General features: G+C 48.9%; 1 protein-coding gene across 14 annotated transcripts in view; it reads left to right on the top strand.

Annotated features, from left to right (window-relative positions):
• Window positions 1-27,831, top strand: part of EXD3 (exonuclease 3'-5' domain containing 3) — a 282,431-nt gene that overhangs the window by 109,416 nt on the left and 145,184 nt on the right. For all 14 annotated transcript variants that reach the window (XR_007629431.1, XR_007629432.1, XR_007629427.1 and 11 more), the window contains 3 exons: window positions 3,540-3,613; window positions 6,093-6,131; window positions 25,024-25,190. Coding sequence is in view for 3 of the 14 variants with exons in the window: in XM_050319851.1 (XP_050175808.1) it covers window positions 3,540-3,613; window positions 6,093-6,131; window positions 25,024-25,190 (280 nt within the window). In the remaining 11 variants the exon portion in view is untranslated. The remainder of the gene's footprint in view (window positions 1-3,539; window positions 3,614-6,092; window positions 6,132-25,023; window positions 25,191-27,831) is intronic.

Here is a 27,831-nt window from a genome sequence, read left to right as displayed (position 1 = left end):
CCAGCAATCCTTAGCAATACCAGGGATATCAGATACCCTGATTTTATCCTGAAGGCTCCTTTAGTTTGCCCCCAAACCAAGTACACTGTGTGTGGGACCTGCTGTTCTGCCAGGACAGGGAGAAGGAGTCTCGTTGTGAATGGAAGCTCTCGGGGCTGTGGACAGAGAGGATTGGGTCCCTGTCCCAGCTCAGGAGGCATTGGTATCTCCTGGGAGTGATACCACCCACCACACCTAAAAATATATTGCACCATGTCTACAGTAGACACATCTTACCCATCTTGCACGACTGCTATCAGTGTGGGCTGTGGGTCTGACCTGTGGGACAAAGAGATTTCATTTTTGCTCTGTCTGGGTTGCTCATGACCATTAACTCTGCCAAGGGCTGAGAGCAGACTGGGGCTTTGGCCTCTGAGTCAGGCCCAGGTGTGAAATGTATCTCAGATGAACATGGTTGTGGTGCAGCTACCAGGTTAAGAGTTAATATGTCCAAATAGTTGCTTTCATGGTGTTAAACCATTTATATTTCACCAGTGCTCCACAAGCCAGTCATGACCCCGTTGGACAGACACTGACTAAGAGGATGGTCCCTGTTCTGGAAAGCTTAGCACAAGGTCTTTGCTCTGACCAGCAGGACATTGATTGGGGTGCAGGAGACCTGGGCTCAGACTCCTGCTTCCCCAGCTGGGGGGTTGACCTTGAGGAAGGTGCTGTGTCCTGAAGCACTTTGATTTCTGCAGGTGATCATGAAAGCTCAGGGCAAGGTCTGGCAAAGGCTCTGCAGTGCCACCTGTGCCATATGTTCTTCCCTTGCATTAGATTTTGCTGGGTTGTGGTTGTTTTTTTCCTCCAAAAGGCTGTGTGGAATTTCTCTTGACTTTGTAGCTTTTGATTGAAACATTCTGTGTTTTACTTTGGGTTTTGTGATTTTTTGTGTTTCTGCTGTTGACTTGTATGTGTGTGATCCATTTTTCATGTTCTTTTAACCTCCTTGTGACTGAGGTCCATAAAAGCTTTTGCTTTAGCAGTTAAGTCTCTTCACTTCCAATTTTTCCTTTGTCAGCTCTTAACTCCTTTTTCCCTCATAAATGATTTCCACATGAAATCCAGTTTTCTGAGTTTATTGAAGTCCATTTTATTGGGTTTATTTTGTTGTTCTTCCTTTCCTTAAGAGCTTTGATCTCTTCATTTTATTGTCTCTCTTAGCAAGTTACCATTCACCCTTGTATTTTCCATAGAATCCCAGACTGGTTTGGGTTGGAAGGGACCTTAAAGTTCATCCCCTTCTACCACGGGCAGGGACACCTTCCACTAGCCCAGGTTGCTCCAAGCCCCATCCAACCTGGCCTTGGACACTTCCAGGGATCCAGGGGCAGCCACAGCTTCTCTGGGCAACCTGTGCCAGGGCCTGCCCACCCTCACAGCCAAGAATTCCTTCCCAATATCCCATCTCTCCCTGCCCTCTGCCAGTGGGAAGCCATTCCCCCTTGTCCTGTCCCTCCATCCCTTGTCCCCAGTCCCTCTCCAGCTCTCCTGGAGCCCCTTTAGGCCCTGGAAGGGGCTCTCAGGTCTCCCTGGATCCTTCTCTTCTCCAGCTGAACCCCCCCCAGCTCTCCCAGCCTGGCTCCAGAGCAGAGGGGCTCCAGCCCTTGGAGAATCTCTGTGGCCTCCTCTGGACTCCAGAGCAGCTCCACATCCTTCTTGTCTTGGTGCCCCAGGGCTGGGGCAGCTCTGCAGGGGGGTCTCACCTGAGGGGGCAGAGGGGCAGAATCCCCCCTCACCTGCTGCCCACACTGGGGAATGAGCCCAGGACAGGAGGGTTTCTGGGCTGCCAACACACATGGTCAGGGCATGTTGAGCTTCTCATCCACCCACACACCCAAATCCTTCTCCCCAGGATTTTTCTCAATCCCTTCTCTATCCAGCCTGTACTTGTATTCTTTATTAGTCCTTCTCTATATTTTGTAATAAAGTACAGAAAACCAGAGTCAAACTCAATTCACTTGCTTCATCAGAATAAAATGTGTCACTAGTGCCTTCAAACATGCTTCCAGTGCACCTGTGTTCCTCTGTCCCTCCCACACAGATAGCTGGCCATTGCAACCCCCAGTTCTGCCAGAGCTTCTGCTTTGGATATTTCCTCTAGAAGCTCAAAGAAAAAAATATTCAGTGGATCTTTTGGGTGGCCTGGAGCAGTGATGCCATGGTTCTTTCTGAAGTGCTTTGAAGTCCCTGAGTTAGATGGTAATGTTACTAATTTTTACCTTGATCTTATGTTCTTTAGAGAGTGTTGCTTTCCATGAGCTGGTGATTTTTCCTCCAGATATTGGGATAATATCCAGAGGAAAGATCACCATATTTACTGGGACAATATCCTGTGTGATAGTTGCAATAATTTCCTCAGATCCTTGGAGGGTAAGGATCGGTTGTCACACTGTGGAAGATAAACTTAAAAATAACAGCTTTAACTTTTTATGTTTGAGATGGAAATGTTCACGTTCTGAGGTGATGCTTCAGGGGACTCTGAGGAGTTGCTGTATCTAGTGGGACATCAACCCATCACCCTCTGATCCCAGGGTCTGGTATCCAGAGATCTTTCTTTGTTCTGCTGGTTTATAATCCTTGGGCATGCCCTGTGTGGGACACGGAGAGGGATAAGGAATTGGTTTCTCCCTGTGGACTCTGATTCAAGGGAAGCTGCAGAAAATTTTCACTTTCCTGCTCTTTGTGACCACTTCTGCTTTTGCTGGCTCCCAGTGGGATGGTTTTAGCCACTGAAGCCCCATGGAAGGCTTTGGTTAAGCCTTTCCCTGTTCATCCATCCCAGCATCCAACAGGAACAGATACCTATGCTAATCCACTTCATGTATTTTATCTCCTGCCTTTATCTCTCCTTGCACTGGATTTCAAAACCAGGCACTGTGTGAAGATCTCGGGTTTTGCAGTTGTAATGAGCCATATCTAATGAAGATGACAGCAATAAATATATTATCAACAAGTGTGGCTTGCTAGCTCAGCAAAACAATAGTCCCCACCCTCTTTGTGCGGATGTGGAGTCTCTTCCATGGATCTGTGTTTTACCCGATAAACTTTAGCCACAAGTTTACATCCTGAGTCAGTTGTTCACAATGGCTTCAATGAATTAACAGCACAGGTTCCAATTAAACCCAGAAGAATGCAGCCTCTAGAGACTGACGTGGTGCCCATGTGGGGATGCTGCCTAATTAAAGGTGTGAAGTCATTGACTGTGGAGCATATTGAACCACAGGGTGGATCTTATCACTCAGGGGTGGTGGAGCCAGAGATATCAGACCCGAGGATTAGCATTGCTAATCACAGTTGAAAGTGTAAATAACAGTTTATAGTTGAGATAAGCTGACAGTGTTCTGCTCTGTTCCTCACTGTTCCAAGTGTGAGGGCATCCTGCCTTCCCCAGCCCCAGTCTGACATTGGGGAAGGAAAAGCATCATGTCTAGACAGTAAAACTTCCAGGAAATTCAGAGATGTTGGGTACTTAAATGTCTTTTTCCTTCTTCCAGCCCTCTGCCCTAATGTCGTAAACCAGCGGCACTTGAGAACCCTGAACTACCTCTTTTACAAGAGATTTGTTGAGGTATGTGCTGTGTTGTGTGGGGGCTGAATGAGGATTTTCATTCCATTTGCATTTTGAGTAACACAATTGAGATAACTGAAATGTGTATGAGCAAGTTTTCGCTGTGAGTACGGTGATATAAAGATGCCCCGGGTCTGCCATTGGATCTGTTTGTTCTGTGAGTGAATAGTTTGTGAGTCCATTCATGTTCCAATGCCTGGGTGTCCTGGTTGCTCAGGGCTGGAGCTTCTTCCCCTCAGCTCCCTCAGCAGTGCTCTGGGTCAGGGTCGGCTCTCCAGTGTTCAGCTTCTCTCAGCCATCTCAAAGAAGCAGGAACACACTGGATAAAGAGTTTTGGGGGCATTTGTGTGGGGTTTTTGTTTCGTTTTTTTTTAAGAACACCAGATTCTAGACATTCCTCATGTCTGGGTGCTCTGTAGGCACTTCACTTTGCTGCCTGTGACCTGGCTGGGACAGGTATGGCCCAAACCTGCCACAGGGGTGTTTTTGTGCTGCCAGCCTTGTTACTGTGGAACAAAATGGTCCTATTTTCAGCTCCTGAGCCACTCTTTGAACAGACTTTACTGCTGTCCAGCCTCCAAATTCTTGTTCCAAATCCACTGGTGCTTGTGCTGGCACTGAGGGTTTGAAGGAATAGGAAAATGCCCCTAATTCTTTCTGAGAAGCAGTTTTCTAGGAGGCAGCTTGGAGTTTGACTGTCTGCAGAATGACTTGAGTGTGGTTTCTCCTCCCCACTCGTGAGTGCACTGAGCCAAGTCACTCCCTTTGGATGCTCCAGAGCTCCTGCACTGGGAACACATTTATCTCCTTAACAGGGTGGGTTTAGTGCTTCTCCTCATGGTCTGGCTTTCAGCATGACCCTGTGCCTGGGGACAGATCATGCCAGTTGAGAATCAGATTTATTTTTTTCTGCCTCTTCTGGAAAAAACAGCTCTCACTTGTGTCCAGGTGTATCCACTGAACTGTGAAGGACAAGGACCACAAGAGGCTGAAGATCACAGTGAAATGTTTCCATTTTTTTAATTTTGAATTCCCAAACTGTATTTGCCAAGCTTAGAGCAGGTTTTCATCTGCAGTTCATAAAAGATTTTCTCCTTGTAGATACAGGAGGCTTTTAGCAGAATCTGAGCCCAGTAGGTTTCTCAAATGTTCCTACAGGACTAGTGATCCAGCCTCCAGAGAGCCAGAGTCCAGGGAATGAGCCACCTCTCCCAGAGTGCCTGTTCTGTGTTCAGAGGAGGGTTCCTTTTTGCTCTGGCAGCAGAGGCAGATCCAGCCATATTTTCTGACCCCCCAGGCTCAGTACTTGGAACACAAGGATGGGTTTGAATGGTGCTGATTCAATGACACCGTTCTGGCACAGCAACTTCTACTCCCAAGACCTCCTGATCCATCAGTGAAGGCTCTGAGCTGTCTCTGCTGCCTGCCAGCCCCACTGCCAGGAGAGCAGGGGAGGACTGAGCATTTCAGCCTCCTGCATCTCAGATCTTTAGTGTGGATGACATCACTGTAACAAGCTTGGTCATCCACTGTGAGTGAGCAGAGAGCGTTTATCCAGGTGTATTTATTTAGCAGAGTGGAATGGATTCGTGATCTGGGGTTCTGCTCTCTCTGGCCTTCCATTTCCTTTGTTTTGGAGCATTTGCTTGATTTAAAGTATTCAAGCTGGCCAGTTACTTCCATTAAGGTACATTTGGCAGCTGTTTCTGGACACAGTCCCTTCTTCTGAGAGCTCTTTGGTGCTCTCTGTTTACCATTCTCAGCTGTGTCTGAGCTCTGGTTAAATGGCCCCTTTATCTCACTAGTATTTAAATTACATGCTTGTATATCTCAGAGCTGTTTTCTTTGAGGCTCTTACTCCCTGTTTGCTCTTGTACCTTTCCATAAAAGTGGCACTAGCACTCCCTGTTCCCTGTGCCAGCACCAAGGCGGAGGCTCACGGTCAGTCTCACGCAGCCTCTGCTCTTGGCAGAGTGGAGAGTAGGTCCAATCCTAGGTCCAGTCCCATATTTCTCCCCAAGTTTGCCTCTGAACTACATTAGAATGGGAATATTAACTTATCAGTTTCCTTTCCCAGACCTCATGACTCCAGAGGATTTTTCATTATTTGGCTGTTGAGAAAAGTTTGTATTTTAATATTCTGAATGCTCAGCCTTGCAGAGGATCCCTGAGATCTCTCCTTTTCCTGGAGCCCGTGGAATGGCTCTCCATGGGCTGGCTGGAGAGCTGAGCAGTCTGAGGACATATTGCACATGAATTTTTATGTCTCACATGCTGTCATGTAACAGTTTTCTGAGTTGCTTCCCCCACGCTGTGTCATTCTGCTGTGCCCTGGCAGCTGAGGTGTCCCGTGTGCTCCCGAGTGCATTCCTTGACCACAGGTGATGCCAGTGGGTACCACATGGTGTTCATTTCTAGTTTGCTGTGTGGAACACCCTCCCTTTTCTGGGATGTCTCAGGAGTAATTTTGTCTTTTCAGAAAACCATGACTGAGGAGAATTGGGCAGATCACGTTCAGGTGAGTATGGATTTTCCTCTCCCTTTTTCTCAGGGTTATTTGCTTGGAGATTATTTTAAACTGTTCAGAGTATCCAGCTGTGGATACTGTTCTCCTGCTATTACAGCTCTGCACTTTCTCATCACTTTGAAAGCATACAGCAAAACTGTACATGCAGGGAGGGGCAAAGGAGAACATTTATACTTTAATTTCTGTTATGTCTTTGAAAATGCTCTCATTTCACTGGAGTTTTGGCTGGAGCCAAACTAGAATGTTGGGACAGCACTCAGGCACATGGAGGGATTGTTGGGGTGGCCACTGAAGGGCCAGAAGTTGGACTTGATGACCCTTGTGGGTCCCTTCCTTCTTAGGACACTCAATGGTTCTGCAGTTCTATGATTTAAATAACATCAAGTACATTCTTTTACTTTCCTGCACTTATTTGTAAGTGAGTACTTCAAGTATTTATGTTGGTTAATGTCAAGGAGAGGGAATAAGAGAGTTCTCTTCAGCAGCTAACAAGATGTGTGAGGAAATTGGGATAAATGTTAGATTCCCCCTGCATGCTCCACTCTGATCACTGTCAATGGGTTTATCAGGTGACTCATGTTGTGACCTCTCCACTTTGTGCTGTAGGACACAAGTAATTTTAATGTCACGGGGAGAAGGGAGCAATGTGGATTTGTCTTGGTGTATAAACAAGAGAGTTCAGGCAATCATGGTTTGGCCTGATCCTACAATGAATACAAATGTGACAATGAAATAGCACAAAATTCCATGTGGTTACTTATGTGTCCATGGTGTCCCTGTGGAACTGCAGCTTCATGGTGTTTGCTCCTGCTCTGTAACCCCTCTCAGTTGAGTTCTGCAGCCATTAGGGATTTCTGAAAACCCATTTGAAGGGCCAGCATGGGCTCCCAGGCCAGCCTGGTGACTGATGATCTCAGGGATTTGAGGGCTTCACACTGTTTGGACACACCAGCAAAGTGATGGGATTGTTGGGGTGTCTGTGCAGGGCTCAGATTCCATGATTCTGTGATTCTAACTTCTGGATATGCTTTGGTGTGTGAGGTGAAGGGCTTTCTGTTGATGGTGGAGTGTGGGGACACCTCCCATGCCCATCACTTGTGCAGACAGGAGGCTCGGGATACTCCCTGGGAAGTGCATGTGTGGTGCCTGGCAAAGCCACCTCCCTAGAGAGCAGAGAGCATGATGGACTGTGGCAGAGGGTTGTCTTTGCTTTCCCAAAGGATTCCAATCTTTTTTTTCCTGTGTGTTGCCAACTGATCTGTTTTTCACAACTATGTAATTATGAGCTGAGCGGTGCTGAAACTTGCCTGTTATCAGCCTGACTCAGAGCTATCAGAGATCTGTCTTTGGCATCACTTGAAAGTGATCGGAATCTGTGCCTGTGCATCTGCAGGAAACTGAAATAATCACCTGTGCAGGCCCCTGCTGCTGCTGCTGCTGCTGCTGCTGGCAGGGAAAGGAGGGAACAAAGGAGGGATCTCAGAGCAAGTTGTGCTTTTTGGTGCAAGAACTAAGGTTGTCTGGGACTTTATAGGTTTTGAAAGATGGGGCTTTACAGGGGGAATGACTCAACATCCACTCAGAGTTTCATAGAATCAGGATCCCAGACTGGTTTGGGTTGGGAGGGACCTTAAAAGCTCATCTTGTTCCACCCCCTGCCATGGGCAGGGACACCTTCCACCAGCCCAGGTTGCTCCAAGCCCTGTCCAACCTGGCCTTGGACACTTCCAGGGATGGGGCAGCCACAGCTTCTCTGGGCAACAGCTTCATCTGTGACTTGACGTGTTTTGATCAAAAAAACTCCGTAAGTTCCTTGTGGAGCTGAGCAAAGCCATTGTTTGTGTTGTGTGTCCCATCCCTGTGTTTAGTTGAGGCTCAGAGGCAGTTTGGATCTCCCAAGCTCTGCCTGTCCAGGCACTATTAAAGACAGGAGGCAGATGATGGGACTCAGTGTGACCTCTGGTCACCTGGGGGATGGGAACCAGAACACCCAAAAGACTCCACAATGACAAACTCTCCGAATTAGTGGGTAATTTTTGGATATCTTTTTCAATTTTAATTTCAAAGAGGTATTGCTGGGATTAAAGCTCATTTTTGTTTAATTCTGTGCTGCAGCCATAACAAATGACCTATCAGGAGCCCTTGTGGTTATATAATATCAGGAATTATAGAGAGGGCAGGTGAATTACAGAGATTTCAGGAGCCCTGATGAAAGCAGGTCTGTCCCTGCTGGCCATGGCACGCTCACCATGGCAGGCCAGAGACATTTCAGGGCTGGGATTTCTTTTTGTTCACCCTGAGCATTGCAAGTACAGATTTTTTTGTGGGATGAATCCAAAGTGTGATCCTGACTGCTCCTACAAAAGACAGAAACCCAGGAGTTAATTGTGGGGCCAACAGAGCTTGTTTCCAGCCCTGTAGCAAACTGGTTTTGCCCCTTGTGCCTGCCAGGACCCAGTGGCTGAGCTGGTGTCCAGGCAGGGATGGCAGAGGAGGCAGGAGGGGAAGGAGAGGGATCAAAACCTCTTCATACCTTAGGGAAGCTGCCCTCATCCCCCCTGCCTGCTGCAGACCTGGTGAGCCAGGAGAGCTGCCACTTGTAGCATCTTCTCCAAGTGGAGATGCCTGGAGGGCAGAGGGAGGGGAAGAGGCTCCCTGTGCCCAGTGCCAGCTCTTCATTCCCGTGCCTGACTGATTCCAGGCTGCTGGAAACACACAGGAGTGCCTGTCCTCACAAGCACAGGGGAAGGTGTGTAGGATATTGATGGGAGATAGGGAAAAAGAGGCAGGGCATGAGGCTCCTGTCTGCTTTCTGTGTGCCCTTCTGCTTCCATTTTCATGTCCTTTGTGTTGTTCATGGCTCCAACAGCTGCAAAAAGAGGGTGAAATTGGGCAAAGCAAGCACAGAACAGCCAGTCTGAGACTGCTCAGAGGGGTTCAGGGTTGTCCCTCCAGTGACTGCAGAGAGCATGTGGCCAGTGGCAGGAGGGGCTGTGGAATGCTGATGTTCCCCTGGAAATTCTGCAGCACAAAATCACTTTGAGACTAAAAAGCGCGGAAGGCATTTTTGGCACCAGCAAAGTGATGGGATTGTTGGGGTGTCTGTGCAGGGCCAGGCGTTGGACACGATGATCCTTGTGGGTTTTTTCCAGCTCAGATTCCATGTTTCTCTGATTCTATCTTCTGGATGTGCTTTGGTGTGTGAGGTGAAGGGCTTTCTGTCGATGGTGGAGTGTGGGGACACCTCCCATGCCCATCACTTGAGCAGACAGGAGGCTCAGGATCTGCCAGGCTTTCGGAAAGTGAACACACACAGAACTGTGACAATGATGAGGAGCACAGTAGGGAAGGGACTGATGGGAGGTGTCACCTCTGCCAGTGTTTAAGTGTCAGATTGTGTCTGAGATACTTATGTGAGGTTGGCAACATGACATGGGCCCTTCTGAGGAGCACTCCCATCTCAGGTGGCACCTGGAGCCCCAGGATGTCTCAAATAGCACCAGACACTTGTGTTCTGGGGACTTGAAATTCTCCCAGTTTACCAGAGGACTGGGAGTGGGAGGGTCTGGTGTTCTGCTGCCCCACTCTTGGTGTACCCTGTTCTCACCAGTGTTTCAGGGGGATCTTGTAACTGGGCCCTTCTAGGCTCAGCTGGGTTGATCAGTGCCAAATCAGTCTGAAGTGTTGTCTCAAACATGCCAAGAAGTCTGTGTGTTTATTTGGCTTTCCTGCTATGAAACTCCTTCTCCCCTGGAGCAGAACGGGGTGACACTGCACAGCTCTTGTTTGGGGCACTGACTACAGTCAGGATTGGGCAGGGATAAAACACATGGGTTCATTTGGGACTGCCAGTGTTATAATAACTGTGAGCATGGAGAAAGGGGATGGTTAGAAATGGGATTTTCATTTTTACAGACCTTGAGCCAAAGGGCCTTTTGCTGCTAAATCCCAAACAATTCTGTGCTGAAGTCTGCACAGGGAAACTGTCCCTTAGCCTCTCAAATATCAAAATCTTAAACCCTTCCAAAACTGTAGCTGAGAAAACGCTGCTGTTTGGAGAGGTGTCAGGTGTTCCTCGGGTGCTCCTGGGAGCAGGGGCCCACCAGCCAGCCCTCCTGCACAGGAGGAGAGGAAACAGCCTCAAGTTGCACCAGGGAAGGTCTAGATTAGGTATCAGAAAAAAATTTTTAATGGAAAGAGTTGTAAAGCTTTGGCACAGCTGCCCAGGGCAGTGTGGAGTCACCACCCCTGGAAGAGTTCAAAAAACATGTGGATGTGGCAGCTGAGGACGTGGTTTAGTGGTGAACATTGATGGTTGGACTGGATGATCCTAAAGGTTTTTTCCAACTGGAACGATTCCATGATTCTCTGATTCTGCGCTGGGTGGAACCACTCTGGCCTTCACTTTGGCCTGTGTGGGGTGAGAGAAGGGCGTGGGGACACAGGGACACACCACTCAGGAAAGTGGCCCTTGTTTTCCCTCAGCCCCCTGTCTCGCAGCTCTTCGGCCTGCTCTGGTCTTCCATGGGAATGCCAGGTGAATCCTGGAGCCAGCTGTTCCCTGTGTTCAGCGTGGGGAGAGCCTGCAGCTGATCTCTCTCCTCCTTCAGCTGGGACAGTGAGATAACTTATTTTAAAATTCCTGACCACGGCAATCAAGCACTGTGCCAGCTCGTTCTCTGGGTGACCAGGGGTGAGATGCTGGTAATTCCTAGGAAATGCAGAGCTCCAGCTCCACTGCAGTTCCAGGGTTGGTCTGCTGCTTTCAGACAATATTCTGAAATCTCCCCCAATAGAAGGCAGAAGGTTAAAGAGCCCTCCCTTCTGTGCAATAGATTGGAAAAACTTGGACAATTCTTGCTTCTTAATAGGTGTAAATTACCTTACACTGCAGCAAGGAGTTGATGTAATCTTACTTATTTAATCAATTAATTTATAAATGGCAGTGGCTGATGGTAAGATTCTTTTTGTACAGGACCATTTTGACCTCAATTAAAACACAACTACCTCTGGAATGAAATACAATAGCTGTTACACTCAAGGAGGGGATTTTTAAGGGGAATTTAAAGGGCAGAATGCAATTATTTTTCCAAAGGTTTAGGGAAACTTTTCAACCGACTCAAGATTATTTTGAGGTCAGCAACATCCCCATGGTGTGAGGAACTGAATATCCACAGGGAATGAAGCAATCTATGCAATGCAAATGGGAATGATGCTTGGGAGGTGGTTAATGAACAACTTGTCTCTCAGTATAAGACTGCATGTCAAATTATCCTTCCCTCTGTGTTTGAGTGTTTATTCAGGGATGGGATGGATTTCATCACTCAAACATCAAATCCAGACTGGCTGCTTTCCTGGAAGGTGGAAACCCGAACTAGTTTAACCAGCTGATGTGCAGAGTCCCCCGTTAGTACTTCTGGGCTCTTTTTTAGCAGGAAATTAGAACCAGTGGGTGATTAGTTTTGTTCCTTCTGGCCTTAAAAATCTCAGGGAGCAATCATCAACTGAAATAAATTTTCCTGGTTCCACCAGTGTTGCTGCACATGGTGCTTTTTCTGAGGTGCTGGGCTGCTGGAGCCCAGGAGCTCCCAGTATGGGGGTGTGTATGAATATGTAGGAGCTGCTCCTGCTCTGGTTTTGCCTGCAGTCTGCCTGTTAAGCCATCTTACAGAATTGCATTTATCTTGCCACAGCTTTAAGCAGCTCTCTAACAGATGCTGTTTATAAAAGGAGAAGATTTGGTTTTTCTTTTCCATTTCCCTCTTGCAGAGTAGCTGGTATCTAGAGCTGAGCAGTGACAGTTTTAGGGTCTGCTGTGGGAAGTCGGGACTGGGGGAATGGCTTGGTGTCAGCAGAGAACTGGCAGCCTTGCTTCCCCCAGAGTCCACCTCTTGCTCCCATTGCTCCTTCCACCCCTCTCCATGGATTCTGTGTCCTGTTCAGGGACTGACAGGAGCTCAGTGGGGTGACAGTGTTTTGCCAATCCCGCTGCTTTTGCCCTGTGCCATTTTCTTTGGATTCCCTATTCCTTTTGAAGGTTTCTGTGGAGAACATACAACTATGACATGATGTAAAAGTATATTATTCCTAAGGGCATATTAAACCATGGGCAAACTGGACAATTAAAGTAGGAGGCCAAGTATAGATTTCCTTCTGTTTTTTACTTCAGTTTGGCAATGGGGTCATGTATTTATTGATAGCTGGAAGAACACCAGTTCCTGCAAAGCAGAAGGACTGACTGATGGGGCTGATGCAGGGAACAGGCACATGTGTGACTGTCTCAGGAACAGCATCCTGTAATTCCAGGAGCTGGACCCGATGATCCTTGTGGTTCCCTTCCAGCCCAGGATGTTCTGTGATTCTGTGACTGTGATTCAGTTCTGTGCCTCTGTTCTGCTCTGGGGCTGGAGAGCAGGAAGATGGGCACCTGTACTAATAAAGTCAGCACTGTTGGGCTAAAAGACATGGGAACTTCTCATTGAACAAACCCACAGCTGCTGTGGGAGAAATATATGAGAAAAGCCAAATATGCAGCGTGTTCTGTGGCTTCCTGCCTAAAGAAGAGACTGTCACATCCAGTTAAATGTAAATACCTCCAGGTACCTCCTGTGCGACCTAGACTGGGTTAATTTTCTGTAAGACCTGAAGGGCTGTAGTGTCAATGATAATTATGATAGTTTTATTTATAACAAATCCAGCCATTGCTAAGCACAGAGATACTGATGAATTCTGATGTAATTTTTGCAGTAGGTGCAAAGAAGCCAAGACAAATTGCTGTTGTCAAAAATGTCCAAAATAACTTTAAAACTCAGCTTAAAATTTCTCTGGAGTGATGGAAGATTTGTTTGCTCAATAACTTCATAAAATCAGCCCCCATTTACTGAAGGGTGGCTCCACAGGGCCAAGCTCTGGGGATTGATGGGAGGTAGGTATCTGTGATTCTGATTCAGTGAGGGATTGTTGAGGAATTCCTTGGAAAGCTCAGGATCTCAGCTTTAAAACTGATGGCTGAATAGCCTTTATATGCAGACGTAGTAAGTACTGGAGAGTGAAGAGAAGAAACTGGAAAAAAAAATCTCGTTTAAATTGTTTTGGTATGTTAGAGATGCATTCTGACCTTAACCCCTGCCACCAGCCAGGGCCAGCATGCTGCTAAGCACTGTAATTACATTTCTGTCACTAACAGGCATTCATTGGAAAGCACAGCTTCATCAGAAGGAGATTTGGTATGGTATAAAAAAGAGCTAATTGGCTTATGGCTGTAGGTTGAGAGGTCAGTGTTAGATTAAGGAGTTAAGAGCATCAGCGAGCTGTTCGACTCCACCGGGGTGTGCTGGGGGAGGTTGAGTTCTGCCATATGGGAAAAGCATCTTAGGAGCAGGAAACTCTATAGGAAGGACAAGCATCCAAAACCTTACAGGAACGTGTGGAACATACCAGGTCCTTAAAATCTATGTCAGTCAATAGATAGTGTCCAGCACACCTGTTAGTGACTCCAAACTGCAGCAGCAGTAGGGTTAGAGTCACAGAATCCCAGACTTCTGTGGGTTGGAAGGGTTGGGAAGGACCTTAAAGCTCCTCTCATTCCACCCTCTGCCATGGCCAGGGACACCTTGCACTAGCCCAGGGTGCTCCAAGCCCTGTCCAACCTGGCCTGGGACACTTCCAGGGACGGGGCAGCCACAGCTTCTATGTGACAGGGCCTCCCCACCCTCATAGGGGGCAATTTCTTCCCAATATCTAATCTAAATCTCCCTTCTGTCAGTTTAAAAGCACTCCTCCTTGTTCTGTCACTGTGTGCTCTTGTAAAAAGTCACTGTCTGTCTTTCCTGTAAACCCCCTTCAAGTACTGAAAGGCCACAGCAAGGTCTCCCCAGAACCTTCTCTTCTCCAGACAGAACATCCCCAGGTTCTGTTTGTGCTCCACAGGGTAAAAATGAGGACAGGCTCACTTCAAATAGGCAAATCCTCATGTTCCTTTTGCTCCAGGACAAGGGGAACCCTGTCAAGAGCACTGACATTGGCCTCTGCAGCAGAAACAGGGAAAGACAAAGGGGAGGCTGGGACATAGAGCTTCCTGGTGTAGCACAGAAGGAGAGGATAGATTCACTAATTTAAAAAAAAAAAAACCTGACAAACACCAGGGCTCTGCATGTGTTCTCTTTGCAGGTGGGAGACAGCTCTTACCTGCAGCTCCATGGTGTGAGACCGTGTGGTGGGAATTGCTGAGAGCTTGGGGCTGTGCAGGTGGAGGGGCTACATTTGCCCAGTGTCACTAAAGTTTTAAGCCTTGCACATAATCACACACACACAGACCTGCTCTGCCCTTCCTGTCCAGCCCCCAGTAAAACTATCCAGTCATTCAGTAATCATCCCAGATTATTTAAACCCTCTGTAATCGATCGGTCCCTGTCTGAGTGCTCCTCTGATAGATATTGGATTCTAAAGCCTGTGCAAATCAACTGCCTTGCACACAGATAATCAGACTGCTGGCAATTGATATTTTGGCTGTATTATCCTTCTAGTCAAGATTAGTTCCCCGGTTCCCTGCCAAGAAGAGAACCACATAAACAGAGGATTGTTTGGAAACAAAAAAAGTTCCTCTTGACGGAGAAGTCATGTAAATGGGAAGAAACAGGAAACTAATCTTCCCTTGTTCGCTCTGAAAGAATGCATATCTCTGAGGAATGTTGTAATTATGGATTTAGGAAATCAGTCCAATTTGCCAGGGTGTGAATTTCAGAGTTCATTCAGTCAACCCTCTCAAGCATTTCTCCTCCAGAACAAAAACCACCAGGAGCTGAAGTGTACCAAAAGAGATTAAAGGAGAGAAAAATTTACTGCCAAGCTTTGCTTTTGGGAAAGATCCTGCACAGATACTGATTATTGCTTTGGCTCTGAGCCGGGGAGGTTTGGGCATGGTAAATAGAAATCAGTGGTAACCCATGTTTGTCCTGTGGGCATCTATTTCCATAGACTAATGATGGGAAGAGTTTGTGCTCCTGAGCAAGTACTTCCATCGTCAGGATTTTTGCTTATTTACTTTGAAGACATTGGCACATTAGAATGTTCTTAGAGAGAAAAGAAACCTAAACCCGAGTTCCTCCCTGTTGTGAAGCAGGGCTGGAGCAGACCCATGAGCAGAGTGGAGTCAGGGAGAGCACCAGGGGTGATTACAGGGCACAGCAAGGCTGGGGACCATGAGTGACAGAGCCCCTGGGGAGCGTTGCTCCGAGTTTCAGCCTGGTCTGGAGAAGGGCAGGTCTTGAAAAAAATCATCTCCCAAACCTGCTGGAAGTGAAGGCAGCAGCAGAGAGGAGACTTAAGAAGTCTGATGTCAGTGAACCCCGGGGCTGGGTTAAAAAGAAAGCAAAAAAAATTAGCTCGTGGCCCCTGTTCTTTGGCAGCTGACATGGGAGATGTGAAGTTCTTTCCACCTCAAACCTTACAGGGCTTTTAGTTCAGGCAGTGATACAGGTGAGAACCCAGAGCTCTTTGACAACCAGTCTTTGATGCATCTGTTTGCACAGGAAAAGTGCAGATCTGAGGGGAGTTGCTGTGCATCAGGAACGTGTGGCAGAGTCATGACCATAGAATCCTAGAATCATGGAATGGTTTGCTTTGCAAGGGACCTTAAAGATCTTCTAGTTCCAACCCCCTGCATCCTGGCCCTGGAGGGCCCCTCTAGAGAGCTGTTAAAACAATCCACAGCCAGGACCAAGGAAAAGGAGATTCCTGCTTTGTTGCTCAGTATCATAACTTAGAATTTCACCTGAGCAGGGAGAATGGAGTCAGGAGAGAACAAGAAACAGGTTTCTGGGGCTCTTCTCCCATCTTGCAAGTGCTTCCTCCTGTGACGTCTGTGGAGTGGACACAGGCTGGACTCGAGCAGGAAATCCCACTGGGCAGTAAATGTGCTGGAATTCCATGTCTCTCTGGAAAGGAAGATGGAGTTTATGGATTCTCATTATGTGTGTGACTGGGTATGGGAACTCTTAATGGAGTGGTTGGTTGGGTTAGTTGCCTGCTGGTTTAGCTCGTTAGGGTTAATATTAGGACTGTCCAAAGCAACTGGGAAGGCGTCAGGGTGGCTTCAGCTGCTGCACACCCCGACAGACTGCTGAGGTGTAATCCTGTGAGTTCAGTTCCCAGCAGCAGTGGAAACACAGTGTCAGTGGTTTCATTCCTTTACACGCCTGCAGCTCTGGCAGCCCTGCAGTGATGTGGAGCTGCAGTGCCCTGTCCCTGTCCCTGCAGTGGGGTCAGGCTCCAGGCAGCCCTCACTGTTCCTGCAGACAGATCCTGTAGGATGAGTGGATGTCACACACCTCTGCTCAGTTGGATTTTGGAATCCTCAAGTTGGATAGTCATCCTTCAGGCAGACCCAGAGCTCAGCACAGTATTTCTCTCGTGAGGGCTTCCGTGCCTTGGGATACAAACCCGAGTTCTGTGCTGTGACTTCTGTAGAACATTTGTGGTCGATTGTATAAACCTTCTGAGGCTTGAGAGACCAGGGCAGCGATGGTGGGTCACATGAGGCCCAGGCTCAGTGAGGCTCAGCAACAGTGCAGGTCACCCAGGGTGCAGTATATGATGGGAGCCTTCCCTCCCTCCAGCTGGAGAGCAGGATTTGCCACTGGCCACAGCGACACTTTGTTCGTGTGTGTGTGACACGATGACAAAAGGCGGGGAGATAAATGCTACTTCAAAATACACTGGGGAGATAAGAGTTGCCAGTTTGTCTTCAATGCGCTGTGTCATTGGGCTTAGACAAAGCATCTACTGTGATAAGTAACCCACTACTCTGCTCTGAAAGAGTTTGGCCAATTTCCCCATCCTCATTCATCTTCAATCTTGCCAAGTGCTGGAATGCTCCCAGAAAATATCTCCAGCCTGCCATCGTGGGACCGAGAGGTGTGAGAAATCTGGAAGCATATCAAAACTCTGTGGCTTATGTATTCAGACCAAGTCCATGGTCCTTTACTGATCCCTGGGATGAATAATATTCACCAGCCCTGGGGCCCCAGGGCTAGGTTGGAATTCAGAAGGTGCCTCTGCAGTGGTTGTGAGAAACGGATTTCGGGGGAAGAACAGACCCTCAGGACAGACTTCACACTGAAGGGAAGGAAAAAGATTATATCTGGAAAAACAAGTAGGCTAAAGTTACCTCAGAGTGTTTGTTATGGAGCTGTAGTATTTGTTTTTTATGGATGGCATGCAGTTATTTCTCTCTCCAAATAAAGGCTATTTTAGTGGGGTCAACCTGACACTACAGCTCATTACAGAGCTACACCTGTGCCATTCCCTGGCCAGGTAGTGGAGGGGAGAACAAGTACTGCAGGTGGATGCACTGTGATTTTGTGTATCAGCATACCTAGAGTTGTGGGATGTAGCTGAGGAAAATGAGTTAATTGTGAGTTAAAATAAAAAGTTCTGATTTTCCCCCTGGGAAAGTTCCCGAAGTGTCACTATGCACACACTGCTGAACGAGACCAGGAACTGATCAGTGAACCCAGAGACAAGCAACACTGGCTGACTGGTTCCAGCATGGCCTTGGGCTGCCTTTCCTCCTGGGGCATCTGTCTGAAGTCCACAGTGACAGGAGCACAGGGATCCCTTCCCTAATATGTTCTGTGGGTGCAGCAGCAGTGGCAAATCAGGCAGTAAAAGCTGATCTTTTAGGACACTTTTTCAGGCTGTGTTTATGTGCCAGTGGGGAGTGGGATGCAATGTCAGGGCCGAGCTTTGCCATCTCACAGATGTACCGTGGTGCCCTCTGTACCAAATCCTGCCGTGTCCTGAGGCACCTGGGGGGTTGAGTGCCAGACAGGCCCTTGGGCACATGGGAGCAATGTCACTGCAGGGTATTGCACCTTCCCTCTTAAACCTGTTAAATATCTGTTGCAGAGGTTTAGGTTGGATCTCAGGGAAAGGTTCTTCCCCCAGAGGGTGGTTGGCACTGAACAGGCTCCCCAGGGCAGTGGGCACAGCCCCAAGGCTGCCAGAGCTGCAGGAGGGTTTGGACAACGCTCTGAGGGCCAGGGTGGGATTGTTGAAGTGTCTGTGCAGGGCCAGGAGTTGGACTGGATGATCCTTGTGGGTCCCTTCCAGCTCTGAACATTCCATTTTTCTGTGATTCTCCATTTCTGTTCGGGCTTGTGCTTTGTCCAGCCAGCACAAATTCCTCTCTGTGTTCTGGTCAGCTACTGAAGTGAAATCTGGGAATGGTCATGTTGGATTCACTTCAGTGAAACATCCTGTGTGGAGCCTTCCATCTCTGTGGAGGGAAGCGTCCATGTCCTGTGCTGTGGAGCCACTGCCAGCAGATGGTTCATATGTTCCATGGCTCTGTGAGCTGGGTGAAGGCATATGACAGATGTCAAACACTGTGCTGAAGGAAATGTCTCCACCTCTTGCTCAGTGTTATTTGAAAATACTCTTTCTTCAGATCTGCCTTTGAAAGCAGTGTTCATTCTTTCCGTCTGCTCTCTACCTGCTCACATCTGTGGCAGGAGAAGCAGATTTTGGAAACATGATGACTTCATCTGTTAAAGATTAATTACTTCCCTCAGGGCTGCCTGACAGAAATTTGGAAGGAATCCCAATGCAGGAAATGTATTTGGATCTCTGTGTAGTATTGTTGAGCATGATCAGGACCATCCTATGTTCCAGGTAAATGAGATCTTGGGTGTTCTTCGCCCGGGAGGTGCTTGGGACTTGAAAGCAGCAGTTGCTGCAAGAAGCCGCCTGTCTGTGTGGAGATGAGTCTGGGGAATGCACAGCCCTGCTAATCACACAATCAGAGCCTAATTTCAGCTTGGAATTAGCTCTTCTCTGGGAGCTCATCTCTGCTCTGCTGCTCAAAGCAGGGCCAACTTAGTTGGACTAGGTGTTGCTGAACCCTGCCTGGTTCCACTGCCCCTCTGGGCCTGTTGCAATGTTTAGCCATTTTCACTGTCACCTTTTTTTACTTTTAGGCCTGGCTGGAATTCCTGGAGGGATCTGACTCCATCCTCTCTATGATTCCCGCGATACAATGGATGGGATGATTGTATTCCCCCACATCCCCCAGCTGAGCCCTCCCCATGCTGAACAAGCCCTGCTCCCTCAGCCTCTCCATTGTGCTCCTGCACCATGTGCTTCAACCCACTCACCACCTCGTGGAATCACAGAATGCTTTGAGTTGGAAGGGACCTTTGAAGGCCATCTAGCCCAGCTCCTTGGGGGATAAGCAGACAAGCTGTATGGTTTGATTTTTCTGGCTGCTGTGTGGCCATGGTGTCTGGACTTCTGAAGCAGACATTGCCTTGGTGAGGTTGTGTGAGCTGCAGAGAGAAAAATGGAGCAAACATGTCCTGTCCCACAGTAGTGTCCCAGCTCCTCACCACATGCCAGCAGCTTCCTCCAGGTTGCCCAGGAACAATAAGCTCCCTGTGAGGACCCCGGTACAAAGGCAAGTTGGCTTTAACAGTTGCCTTTGCCTTGATCCCTTCTGGTGATATCCTAAGTTAGACTCCTCTGAATTGCCTTTTGGAAGAGGCGATTGCATCAGGAAGTTGAGTCTCCTGATTCACAAAGCTGGAGCAGGTAGTGTGAACATGCCCCAGGGAGCCACAGTGCCAAAGCTTTGTTGAAAGAGAGAAGAAAGCCCACTTCCCTGGCATTGATGTGGTAATGGCCTCCAGAACACTGGAGTGTGGCTCTGTCAGTGACGCACTGATCGCTATCTGAAAGCCACCCTTCTGGGATATGAATGAAGGCTATTTTGTACTTCTTCAGTTCATAAATTAGTGCATCTGAGTAGCCAGTGCCTGTGAGTGAGAGAGCAGCTCAAGTGGTGAGAAAGCAGTGTGTTCTCAGGCTCTGGCTGTGGGCAGTGGCTGCGGATGAGTGGCTGCTGCTTTCACAGCAAACTCTGCTCAGAAGGGAGTGGGGGTAAAGTTGGCACTTGTATCCAAGGGAGGAGATGTTGCTGCTCTACTGTGCCTTTATGAGACCCCACACTGAGCACTGTGTCCAGCTCTGGGGTCCTCAGCACAGCAAAGGCAGGGATCTGCTGGAGTGAGTCCAGAGGAGGCCACAGAGAGGCTCCAAGGGCTGGAGTCCTGCTGCCCTGGAGCTAGGCTGGGAGAGCTGGGGAGGTTCACCTGGAGAAGAGAAGGCTCTGGGGAAACCTTATTGTGGCTTTTTGGTACTTAAAGGGGGCCTGCAGGATAGAGGGAGAAGGACTTCCCATGGGCAGATAGTGACAGGACAAGGGGGAATGACCTCAAGTGAAAGAGCGCAGGGTTAGATGGGATATTGGGAAGAAATTCTTCCCTGTGAGGGTGGGGAGGCCCTGGCACAGGTTGCCCAGAGAAGCTTTGGCTGCCCCTGGATACCTGGAAGTGTCCAAGGCCAGGCTGGATGGGACTTGGAGCACCCAGGGCTAGTGGAAGGGGGTTGGAATGAGATGATCCTTAAGATCCCTTTCCACCCAAACCATTCTGGGATTCTGTGATCTGCTCAGGATCTCCAGAAGCCAGGCTCCCCCTTCTCTCTGGGAACAGGCTGTGGCCTGGTCTAGGCTGGCACTGAGGGTACCAACTCCAATCTTGTGCATCAAGGAGTTCCCTTCAATGACATCTAATGTCTAATGACACTGCAGCACCTCCCCATGCATCATGAATGGTGGTAACTTCAGAACAAGCACAGATACAACAAAGTAGCAATGACAGAACCACAGTGGGATGTTCAGGGAACCTTCAAGCACAGGTGAATGTGCAATACCTGCTGCACCACAGGGAACTGAGCAGTACTGTCAGTACCCTCCACTGCTGACAGGGCCTTTGTCCATTACAAGTCCAGGTTTCTTTTTCCCCTTTTAAAGTTGCTGACTCTAAAATCTTCTCCTTGACATTTTCTCTACACTAGCAGGAGGGGTTTTTTTGTTGATTCTGGAAGCACTTGAAAACAGGGGAAATTGGCCAAGACATTCAAAAGTTAAATTAAAATCTGACTCTGCAAATAGCCAGTGTCAGTGGTGTGAATAATGTCCCTCTCCGGGAAAAGATGTTGAGGGAAATGGGGGAATTGGATCAGAGTGAGACACAGCTTAACACATACAGATAAAGTAATCTAGGGTTGGACAGGGTGACTTCCAAAGGAGATACTGGGTATTTGGATTCAAACTTTTTGGTACCAAAGGAGGAATTGTTAATGGGTTAAGGTCAGGGCATTCCTGAGCTTGCCCTGCATGGTTGGTGTGAGCTCTGTGGAGCGCTGGCAGTGAGAACAGGATTTACGGGTAGGAAATCTGCAGCCGTCGCTTTGGGAAGCTTTAATCATGGGTTGTTGTTGTGTCAGGGGTTTCTGTGTGCGCCTATGGATTAAAGAATGTATGATATGTCTAGAATTCCGAGAGGGATGTAAACAAGCCTCATGTTCTATAGAGTCTGTTCCTGCTCGGAGGTGTCGCTGATGTTGGTCAGAATGCTGTGCCAGTTTCCTCTTGAGAAGTGTTCGTTTACTGACAGCAAAGCACATGAAATGTCATCCCTGGTGAAACATTGCTCTCTGCATCTGTGCCCACATCTTCTGGGGCCAAACTTTCCACATTCTTGCCTCTCGCAGAGCTGTTGCGGTGGAAGCCTTTCCCCTTTAGAGCAATGTTGAGGTTTTTTTCAGTAAAAAGACAAACAAAGCTATTTTCTGTTTCAGAATGCAAGATGGGATATCTCTGGAGAGATTAACCTTCTTTACAGAGTTGTTTTTTGTGGTTGAAAAAAAAATCTGTTATCGTTAAAATAATAAAAAAAAAAATCTGCACCTCATTATTTCCAGAAATAAAGCTGCCATGATTAGATTTATTAAGAATTGACTCGGGGTGAACTGAAGAGCTCCAACCCCGAAGAGTTTGTGTTTTATTAAAAAGGCAGGAAGACAATAGGATGGACACAGGGGAAACAAGAAGAGGGAATTGCTCTGTGATGTTAAAAAGAAAATATGTTCTTTTTGGGAAGGACTCTGAGAAGTGGCTTGGCAGACACGGCAGGAGGGGTTACTCAGCCCCTCTCCATATGTTCAGTGCTTGCCTGGGCTCAGTTGCAGGAGGCAGAAATGGGAGAGATGTACAAAGGTCAGGGCTGGCACGGCCAGGGGAAGAATTCAGGAGGAAATGTAGAAGGGAAAAAGTGTGAGCAGGAGAGCTTGTCCTGTCCTTTCCTACCCTGCCCCTTCCCTCCTTCCCTGCTGTCCCTGAGCCCCTGGTGAGCTGCTGCACCTCCATCCCACTGCCCCTGGCTCCTGCTGTGCCCCAGCCTCTTGGGAACAGCAGTAAAACTATTCCTCCACATATCCATGAGAAGAGCTGTGGTTTGGCATTTGGCAGAGTCTCAGGGGTGCAGATGTAGTGCTGAGGCAGCAGTTTTTGGGAGCAGCCTGGTGCTACCTGGGGTTCCAGATTCCTCCAGACTGTTCTCTGGAGCCTCTGCCCCCTCCTGCTCCTCCGGGGGGGGGGGGGGGGGGTCATTCCTTTTTTACTTCTTGGCTTTCTTTTTCCCTTCCCTTTTACCTTGGGGCCATCAGCAGATCTGTTTCCTGATCTCTATGTCTGCTTTGAAGACAACTTCTCACCTTTTAGTTACTGAAGGAATGTGAGGAATGAGGCCCCATGGAGCCAGCCTCCCACCCAGCTGGGAGGTGTTCCTACGTGCTGGGGACAAGGAGCAAGGTGCTGCCATCCCTGGGAGCAGGTTCAGACCCTTGGGCACTGCTGGTGGGCAGCACAGGGGAGATGGCAGTGACATGTGCAGCGTGAGGATGGACTTTGAGTGCAGATCTGAGCATTTCAGTCCTCTGAAAATACTTATCAGTAGTGCCAGCAGTCCCAGAGCTACAGGTCCTGAGCCCCCGTGTAGATTTTCAGCTTGCTTTAGCAGTTTTGTAGACAATATTAACTTCTAAGGCAGATGCATGAGTAAATCAGAGAGGAGCAAGTTACCAACCTGGCTGTGATGGCTCTGGGATATTTGCAGGTGCCTGTGGGGGACAAGGGGCACTCCCACCCCCATGGAACTGCTGTGACTCTTGGTGTCACTGTGTTTGGATTTCCTCTTACAACCGCACCTGCCAAGAGGTGGACAAGTCAGAAGAGCTCTGGTGCACCCAGCTGTCCCCGTGGGGGCTGTCACAGCCCTGTGTCCCTGCCCTGCCCCTTGCCCATGCCAGGGTGGGCAGCCTGCCATGCTCCAGCCACGCTGGCTCACAGCGAGGATTTGGTCTTAAATCAGGGGCAGTGTGAGTCTGTGCTGGTGCCCCCAGGCTCTGCAGTGTGCCAAGGCATGCCTTCCCTTCCTCCAGAGAACAGCTGGGAGCAGGCAGTGTCCTAAACTGCCCTCCCTGTTTGCAGGTGCAAACACAGTGACACCTGAGAGTGTTTGTCCCTGCGCTGGTGCAATGATCCAGCTGTCACATCCCCAGAGGTCTCCAACAGACACAAAGGGAGGAGTTCCTTCACCCAACCCTGGTTCACTGCCAGCTGGAGTGACTGCTCTGGGTTCCTCTCACTGTCAGTGGGGATGAAGGAGGACTTTCAGAGCACATTTCATGCAGCCCATTTCCAGTGCAGGATGACACCACTCTCCCCTTGGGCCCCACCCTGCCCCAGGCCCTGTGCTGGGTGCAGGGGGGTCTGTTGGTACAGGGGGCTGTGCCTGGGGCTGGAGGAGGGACCTGGTGCCCCCATTTCACAGCAGTGGCTGCAGGGGAGCTGTAGGCTGACATCAGCCTTTCCCTGGCTGTGAACACCAGAGCTGTCCCTCAGGAAGGGTTTGCTGATGTGCCTTCCCTGTCACCCATGGGAGACTGGCAATCCTAATTATCTGTGAAAATACTTCCAAGGATGGATGAGGCCCCACTCCACTGTCTGCCCTGAGAGACACTAAGCCATCCTACGAAGATGCTCCAGGGCCTGGAGCCCCTCTGCTCTGGAGACAGGCTGAGGGAGCCAGGGGTATTTATCTGGAGAAGGGAAGACACCAGGAATATCTCAATGCAGCCTTTCAGTACTTAGAGAAGGCTTATAAGAATGATGGGAACAGAGTTTTTAGCAGGACCTGTTGCAACAGGATGAGGGGTGATGGTTTTAAACTAAAAGAGGGGACATTCAGGCTTGATATAAGGATGAAGTTTTTTACAGCAAGGGTGGGGAGGCCCTGGCACAGGTTACCCAGAGAAGCTGTGGCTGCCCCAGCCCTGGAAGTGTCCAAGGCCAGGTTGGACAGGGCTTGGAGCACTCTGGAATAGTGGAAGGTGTCCCTGCTCATGGCAGGGGGTTTGGACTAGATGACCTTGAAAAGTCACTTCCAACCCAGCCTATTCTGTGATTCTGTTATTCTGTTGCCTCTCACAGGTTGTCAGGTCACAGCATCACTTCAGGGCTATGAACAGGTACAACATGGGATGAAAACAATCCAAACTCTTACCCCTCCATAATTACCTGTTTAATTCCAGAGACCTCTGCTCTCTGGTTAGTCACTGGTTGTGATCTTGCTTAATGTAATCAGTGTCTAAGTAAGTAATACACAGATCACCAGTCAGGTTCAGTGGTGGTGGTGTAGCCTCTCTGTGATGTACCTGCAAAGTGGCCTTCCCTGGACAAACAGCCATGCTGGCAAGGGGACACAAGTATCCCAGTGAGCTCCCAGTTCAAGTGTGAGCTCTTCCTCTCCTGGTAGAGAAGTGCAGCACTCACTGGAAACCCACTCCTCCAGGGATGAGCCCTGCTCTGGCAGTGGGGCAGCTCCTGCTGCTCCCTGCCCTTGCCCAGGGCCAGAGAGGGGGGAGAAAGAGCCGTGATGGGAATTGCACTGACCGTGTTCCTTCCCTCTGCTTCCCCTTCCAGAGCACCGTGGGGGACAGGCGCTGCCTGCAGGGGCACCTGGTGCAGCTGCTGCTCCGTCACTGCGAGGGGCGCGCGGCGGCGCGGTGGGCGCGGCGCTGGGGGCTGCCCACGGACCTGCTGCCTCCTGGCCTGCCCGAGGAGCCTCCAGAGCTCCACACCCAAGAGAGGTAAATACCCTTTCCACTGTACACTACTTGTCCTACAAAGACTGTGTTTGTCTGCTTGAAATCATCTGCCATAACGCTTCCCTGGCAAGAAAATTTTGCGTGCTCAGATCCCGCTGTGGCCCTGTGCACTCTGCATTTGTTTGTCATAAGCCTGGAAATGTCTGTGAAAGGAGCATTTTAAACTCATCCTGAGTTTGTCACAGAAGCTCTGTGAGACTGCTTTATGCTGCAGAGGGTTCTTAGGTTTCCTCTGCCAGATCAACAGTGCAAATGAAATCATGGGAGTAGAACCTGAACTCTGAGGTTATTACACATCTGTCAGAGTTTTCCATATGCTCTGCACCCCCACTGGACTGTAACCTGGTTTAATGCCTTTCAGGAGGCTTATGACCAAGAGACTAATTGTAAAGTTCCTTAGATTTTTTAATTGTATTTATTTTTTTCCTTCTTTTACAGTTCATAAGCCAGCTTTCTTCCCAGTCTGTAATGTTGGCCTCATCCAAAGTTTTCAGAAGTATTGAGAATTTTTGACATTTGGGGTCAGATCCCAGAAGAGACACATGAATTGAATAAGTGAGCTTGAGAAGCTATTAGCCCCCTCATTAGTCTCTGTCCTCTTTTGTTCCTCTGAGGCAATCCCAATAACCCAGTGCCACGTTCTCATCCTGCTTTGGGACCCCCATGTTGTGTGCAGCAGATGAACCTGCAGTAGCCACAGTTCCTCCCCCAACAGGATCTCCGTTCTTTTTCATGCCCTGGAAGCAGAGGTTCAAAAGATTTGAAAAGTCCTTATACTAAGAAGGGTTCTTACAACTCCTTGATTTCAAGTGTTTAGAACTGTGCAAACAGCCCCAGTCAAGGATCTCTGTGAACCTGCTGGTGCAGAAGGAGCAGAGGGGAAGGATGGAGAGGTGAGGGTGGCAGGTTCCACACTGTGTGTAGGCAAAGCTGTGCCAAGCTGAGAAGAGGCTCAAAACTTAGGAAGGCCCATGTACCCCCTGAAGTGTCAGGAGATGTGTGATCTCCTGGGCAAGCTGGATCTGGAGGAATAGCAGGGCTTTGAAGTTCTGTTTCTGAGTATTCTGTGCTGCGTCTCTCTGAGAAAATGTGCCAAGATCATCCTCTTCAGGCAGCAGTGTCCCCATTTCACAGTTGCCCAGCTGAGCTGTACCAGGGGGACAGGCTCTGTGTGAAGAAGTGACTCAATGCAAATGATTTGCTGAGCCCCAGTTCACTGTTACAGTCCTGTGAGCACTGGTGACCTGCCATGTTCAGTGACTGTGTCCATGGGGTGTTCCCACAGAAGCTGTGGCTGCCCCACCCCAGACCAGGCTGGGTGGGACCCCATGGAGCCTGGTCAGGTGGAAGGTGTCCCTGTCTGTGGCAATGGGGGAGAAGCTGGATGATGTTTGAGGTCCATCTCAACCCAAACCAGTCTGTGATTCTCTGATTCTATGTTTAATCAAGTTTTTCAGAGACAGCCATGTTCGCCACCCTTTTTTTTACCCTTTTTCCCCTGCAGATATTCAGGCTACTGAAAGTCTTGGGAAACCTGCAGAGCTGGCAGTGGATGCTGCACAAGGGTCCTGTTAGGATCTCACCCAGGGCTGTGGAGGAGATCTGGAGCCTCAGGCTGGATGAGGCCCATCAACACAGAGCCAGAACTCTGTGCCCACAGAGTTCCTGAGCCAAACCCCTGCGAGGCTGCAGGCACCACAGCCCCTGGGGTCAGAGTCATTACCCAGCCACCTTGCTGGTGTCTGCTCATTCATGTGCAGGAATTCATCTAATTGGATTCTGTGCAGGGAAGAGGACTTATCCCTGAGTGCTCATGCAAATGCAGGAGCTGTGGGCTGTGGTTGTGGTGCAGCAGAGCTCAGAGCTTTGCTGTCATTCCAGGAGCAATAACGTGTTTCCAGGTAGAGTCAAGGCTTTTTTCACAAACCAAAGAGAGGAAGCAGTAGGTTCCTTACAACTCTTCAGTTGTTGAACACATCAACCACTTTATTCCAGGGTGTTATGCTTGACTGGAATTGGCTCTGCCTTCCACACATCTCTCTCTTAACCCTCACTGGTGAAACATGTTGGGTTTTTTGACATGGAGATTGATGTATCTGGTTCAGAAGGGACCTGGGATTAGAGGAAAGTTTATGGGAAAATTCTGACCACTCCCAAGAAGTAACCATTGACATCTTTGTGCAAGCTGAGAGCCTGTACCTTCAGCAACCTGCAAACATGGCCCTTGAAGGCTGTAATATGAGGGAGTAACTTCCCAGTGGAGCTGAACTTCTCAGTGTATGTGATGGAAGTGTGAATCTGGGTTGTAATGAACTGTGTGTCCAGGAGGAGCTGTGATGACCTCAGACATTGCCTGTTTGGGGAGGAATAAAACCATCAGAAAGTCAAAGGTCACTACTTCATGGGCAGCAAGCTGGGGGTTCCAGCACCATGCCTGTGATGAGAAGAAGAGGCAGAGCCCTCTTGGCACGAGTGGTGCACGAGTCTGCACACCCACAGACACCTTGTGTGGGCTGGGGCTTCCTCCTGTCGCTGCAAACATGCAGTTGTGTGGGCTCTGGTTACACAGTTGTGTGCAGGTGATTTGGGAGAGTCCTTTTACCTGGTGTTCTTACATCAGGAC

Source organism: Myiozetetes cayanensis, unplaced genomic scaffold (assembly GCF_022539395.1).
Source record: "Myiozetetes cayanensis isolate MyiCay16 unplaced genomic scaffold, myiCay2020 scf23, whole genome shotgun sequence".
NCBI lineage: Eukaryota > Metazoa > Chordata > Aves > Passeriformes > Tyrannidae > Myiozetetes > Myiozetetes cayanensis.
This window is presented reverse-complemented; position numbering and strand designations above follow the sequence as displayed.